Source organism: Rhopilema esculentum, chromosome 11, assembly GCF_057945365.1.
Source record: "Rhopilema esculentum isolate cy_ngs chromosome 11, ASM5794536v1, whole genome shotgun sequence".
In the NCBI taxonomy this organism is placed as follows: Eukaryota; Metazoa; Cnidaria; class Scyphozoa; order Rhizostomeae; family Rhizostomatidae; genus Rhopilema; species Rhopilema esculentum.
In genome coordinates, this window is record NC_142825.1 from 3,112,417 (window position 1) to 3,117,298 (window position 4,882).

Sequence of the window (4,882 nt, forward strand, 5' to 3'; positions counted from 1 at the left end):
TATTTCGATCCACAACTGGGTATATATTTTTCATCGTGTTCTTTCGGAACCTTATTCTGACGTTTTATGCTTTGAGGAGTGTCAGACGAAAAAGCTTTTAGTATATCGTAAAATGTTTGCTTTTTTCAAAGCCATTTTCAAGAACAACTTTATTAAATTTTTATCTACTCATTGGATTGTGGATTATAACAACATCAGTGAAGATTATTGCTCCAAACAGACAAGAGAAATCAACAGTACAATATACAAATGACACAGGCATAAATATAACAGATGACCCAGGCTTAATGCAATCATCCAGCAACTTGAAATGGTGACTCTGAGTAGGTTCTTAGAAAAGTCCTGTTCTAAACACCAAAAGAGTGACATAGGTTGGCTTCAAATATTGAAACTAAACAAAAAGCAAACAGGAGAAGTAACTATAAAAACTTTATATATTTGATAATTCAAATATGATCTTAGCTTTGATATCAGCACATGTAAAATATTACAGGTAAAAACAACACAACAAATATTTAGAAGCAAAGAAAATATTCATTTCAAAACATAACTTAACTACAGTTCATCATGTGTAAAGTCTTCTGCAGGTGCAGTTTCATTATCTAGTGTACCTTTTGTAAACAATGGATAATTTGTTATTATTTCAACACTGGAAAGTTTACCATCTTTATCCGTGTCAGCATTAACAAATAACATGTCTGCATGTTTGTCAACAAATTTTGTAAGGGTAAAATCCAATGCAACGTCTGAAACTTCATCAGCTGTCAAGAAGCCATCGTTGTTCTTATCCATCTTCATGAACTTCTCTTCCTCAATTTTTATTCCCTCTGCATCTGAGGTATCAAATCCTTTCAAGTATTCCTCTTTACTAACTTTCAAGTCATCATCAGTATCATAATCTACAAAACAAGTAATTATGAAAGGGAATCAAAAAATGAAACTCATGTCCCAAAATTGTAATAATTAGCTTATAAAAATAGCTTCATTCCAAATCTGAAAATAGATATTGATTAAAATGTCCATTTTATCAAAGTTCTCTTCAAAGTTATTTCTTCAGAAAAAACTATTTTACATGATTTCCAACATAAATGGCTTATACGTTATTGACATTTCATTTATTAAAGTTTTTTACTCTTCAAATTTTTATATACATTTCCATTTTTTAAAATTTATTTGCATATTTATGTAATCATAAGGCAAATGCTGACAGGAGGAAAATTATTTCCACAAGGGTGCTGCCCAATTGTATCGAACCACTCTTGGTCGAAATCAAACTCCAGTTTGCAGCTTCAAAAACCCCTGCTCATTCCATATATTTAACTTTATATATTCTCATATTTAACTCCACATATCAATATAATGTGGATCAAAACTGAGAACCAGGAAACAAAAGGGCACAGGGTGCACTGTACATTCCCTAAGATTTGCTAGTGCCCGTTGGCAAGGTGTAAGGGCCCCCTTTAGCTTGCATTTTTACTGTACTGGCATTCTTTCTCACCAAACCTTATGGTGACAACTCGTCATGATAACCAAGTTTTAAAAGCTTTACATGTTCATGAATTATATGGGCAACTGTATTAAACTGAGAGTGGTAAAGCCCCCCCCCCCCCCCCCCCATCCTTCTGCCTTTAATGAGTCTCATATCTATACAATAATTTTCAAGTAAACAAAACAAGGCCAAAATATCTGAATCAAAACCTACCATGAAGATAGCTCATCACAGTGTAGTTATTCATACTGCTAAAATACTCTGGTGTTGCATAAAAGGGGTATTCAGAGTTGTTCAGAAAACCATCCTTGTCTTTATCTGCATGTTCAAATCTTATCTTTTCCATCTTCAGTCCTTTGACAAATGTTGGGTTTGACATACTGCCAAGTTTCTTCAAATCTTCCAAAACTTCATCCCAGCTCAGCTTTTCATCTTTATTAGTATCAAAAGATTTGATGCCACCAAGACCCTTTGCTTCTAAATGAGAGCCTTTCTCTGCCTCAACAATCAACCATGAAACAAGCTCTGGTTTAGTTATATAACCATCCTCATTCAAGTCCATCTTCTTTATGTCTTCCATCAGTTTTGATTTTTTCTTGTCAATGCTAAGGTTCTCAAACTCATCTCTGTAATATCCTGGTTAGAAATATATTATGTGATCAGTAAACAACAAAGCAATTTAGATGAGTTCTAATTCAATATGCTGCTTTTATAAAATATGTTGATATTTCAGGAGCCATTAGATATCAATTTTTTTATATAACATATGAAAATATATTAGTCTAACCAAGGTGTTAAATGCCAAGAACTTATCTGATCGAAAATTAACCACTGAAAAGGTTGCAATTTCAAAGGAATACCAGAACTCTTCCTGTTAATTGTCCGTTGTTCGGTTGGAGAGACCCGCCCACATTTTCCTTGAGTGGCCCCACTGAGGCCGAATGCTTGAAATATACGATATATCTAAATTCATATCTAAAGCAAACGATAGACAACTTCCCCACCCCACTTGTCTTCGTATCTACATTCACCTTTACACTTGATATTCCTTTCACACAAACAACAAAAGCTTATTGATATGTTTGTGCTTTTCTAGTGATTAAGTAATGTTCACCAACAATTTGGATAAGAAACTTACTGAGAAGGATATTCAACGTCTCCGCAGTGTAGTCTTCGTCTTCGCCATCTGGAGGTACCGTTGGGCCAAAAGAGCCATCTTCTTCTTCGTCCACCTGGTCCATCATGTTTTTCCCTCCACTTGTAATAAACCCAAGATACTGCTCAGCAGCTGAAGGTTGTGGAAGTTCGTCATCCGTACCTTCTTCAAGAAATTCCTCCTGATCCTGGCTGCAAACAACAGTCAAAAATAAAACAAAAACAGAGGCAAACAAGATCGTTGAAATTCTACCCATTTCCAATGTTGGTCGCTAACGTGATGACTAGGCTCCGCGTTGCTACTTCTAATTTTTGGCATGAATCTTTTCCTTTTCAAGCAGCCACACACGTGCACAAAAGATGATTGAATAAGCCTACTGATCGGAAAAAGCCACGTATGTTTTCAAATAAAATGCATGAGTGCCCAGCGTGGTAAGCCCGTCTGGAATCCCTGTTTTGGACCTGCCATTTACCTGCAATTAGATTAGCATCCGTGCAAAGGATTTAAAAGAAGCGGGAAAATCGCTAGGCTAAAGAGCCACAGAGGGCAAACAAACACCCTCAAGTGTATGACACACAAATGGACAGGTCCTGCAGAAAGTACATTGCCTTATCGTATGTTTAAGTACATGTAGTACGTCACGAAAGATTCGGTTTGAATATCTTGTCAGAACAATTTAAAGTACTTTTTTGAAGCATTAAAAAACATTAAAAATAAGTGTTGAAATTATTATTACTATCAAAAGGGAGAAATCATTATATCGATTTTAAAGGAAGTGTGTCGCGCCATTCATTGGTTTACAGAAACAAAGAATTAAATTTTTAATTCAATGAGTTTTCATTTCCTATTGATCATATAAATTGTCAACAACAGGGAGACTCTGTAGGACTTCGACAAGAATACAATAGAGTTGTCAAGTGATGACGTCACAAAAATCGGTTTTTAGAATTTAGAAATTTGTTCCCATATTCTGAAAGAGCATCATGGAATACCTTTATATCTACAAAATCAATTAAAGATATTAAGAATTGGCTGAAATATGACCAGAGAGCACAAGCTCTGGCCCCATGAAACCTCTGTAACAGGGTCCCCGGAGACGGGGGGCCATGAGGCACAGCCCCCCTGTTTGGAAAAAAAGTGAAAAGTGCCCCTATTTAGAAAAATATTGCGTGTACTATTTTCACAGCCAGATATTTTTCCTTTAGACGCCAAGTAAAACAACTTAAAACAAGGTGTTGCTCCAGTGATTCTCAATTTCTAACAACATCTACTGTGAAGGAGACTGTCTCTTTGACAAAAAATATTCCTCAGTGTGTCGCCAGTTGTTTTTCAGCCGGTTTGACACCGTATCACAGAATAAGAATAATTCTACGACCGTATTCTCTCTAATGAACGCCGGGGTCACTTATTATATTTTTGGCCTCAGAGAGGAGGTGCTCAATAGAGAGGGGCGCTCACTAGAGAAGGGTGCTCACTGAAGATAGATAAATATCCACCAATAAAAAACTGAGCTTTGAAATTCAAACGATCATTTTTTTACAAAAATTAATATTGAATTTGCATTACACTTGTTAAAGCAAAAACATTTACAAGATGTCAATTTCTTCCGAGTTGGAACCTTAGTCGATTTGCATAAACACTGGCTTAGCGTCTTGAATATTTGAATTTTCAATAACATCTCTAATGAGCGCTCATTGGAGATTTTTGCTCAAAAAGGGAGCGCTCATTAGAGAGAATACGGTAGGTCGACCAGTGTAAAACTGTGCAGTGTATATAATCTCGGAAAATTCAATTGGTCTAAAGATAACAATTTAGCTGTTTATTTTTTGTCTTGCTAAATTTTCGAAGACTGAAACATTACTGAAAAATTTTGGCAATAACCAATGTTACGAAGAAATATATGTTTGTGCTCTTTTTATTCTTTTTGTCCCCCCCCCCTCTCCTCAAACCTGCGTCTGGCGGCCCTGTGTAATTTGGTCTTTAATAACTTTATAGACGGGGAAATCATTACAACAATCTAACCAAGTGCCTAACCTGATGTTGAGCTTCTTTTTAGAAGGCACTCAGTATATTGATAGATGGATTATAGAAATAATCGAATGAATACCACCTGTCTAGATATAAACATATTGCACATATCAACAGCCTACTTATCATCAATAGATTGAGGACTTATCCTTAAGAATAGCCTACTTACTGAGAAAGGCAATACCTTGTGTTCCTCAAAGCTCAGTAAT

General features: G+C 35.7%; 1 protein-coding gene across 1 annotated transcript; it reads right to left on the reverse strand.

Moving 5' to 3' along the window:
* Positions 1-230: 230 nt before the first annotated feature.
* LOC135694109 (calumenin) lies at positions 231-3,150 on the reverse strand. Its single transcript, XM_065212790.2, has 3 exons — positions 2,628-3,150; positions 1,703-2,125; positions 231-899 (listed from the first exon to the last, which is right to left on the reverse strand). Exons 1-3 carry the CDS (start codon positions 2,899-2,901, stop codon positions 556-558), a joined length of 1,041 nt encoding a protein of 346 aa, XP_065068862.1. The 5' UTR covers positions 2,902-3,150; the 3' UTR covers positions 231-555.
* Positions 3,151-4,882: the final 1,732 nt, after the last annotated feature.

Coding starts and splice junctions, on each gene's coding strand:
- LOC135694109 (XM_065212790.2), bottom strand. CDS start 2,901: ATGGGTAGAATTTCAACGATCTTGTTTGCCTCTGTTTTTGTTTTATTT. Junction 2,126..2,627: donor GACGTTGAATATCCTTCTCA/GTAAGTTTCTTA, acceptor ATTTCTAACCAG/GATATTACAGAGATGAGTTT. Junction 900..1,702: donor TGTGATGAGCTATCTTCATG/GTAGGTTTTGAT, acceptor CTTGTTTTGTAG/ATTATGATACTGATGATGAC.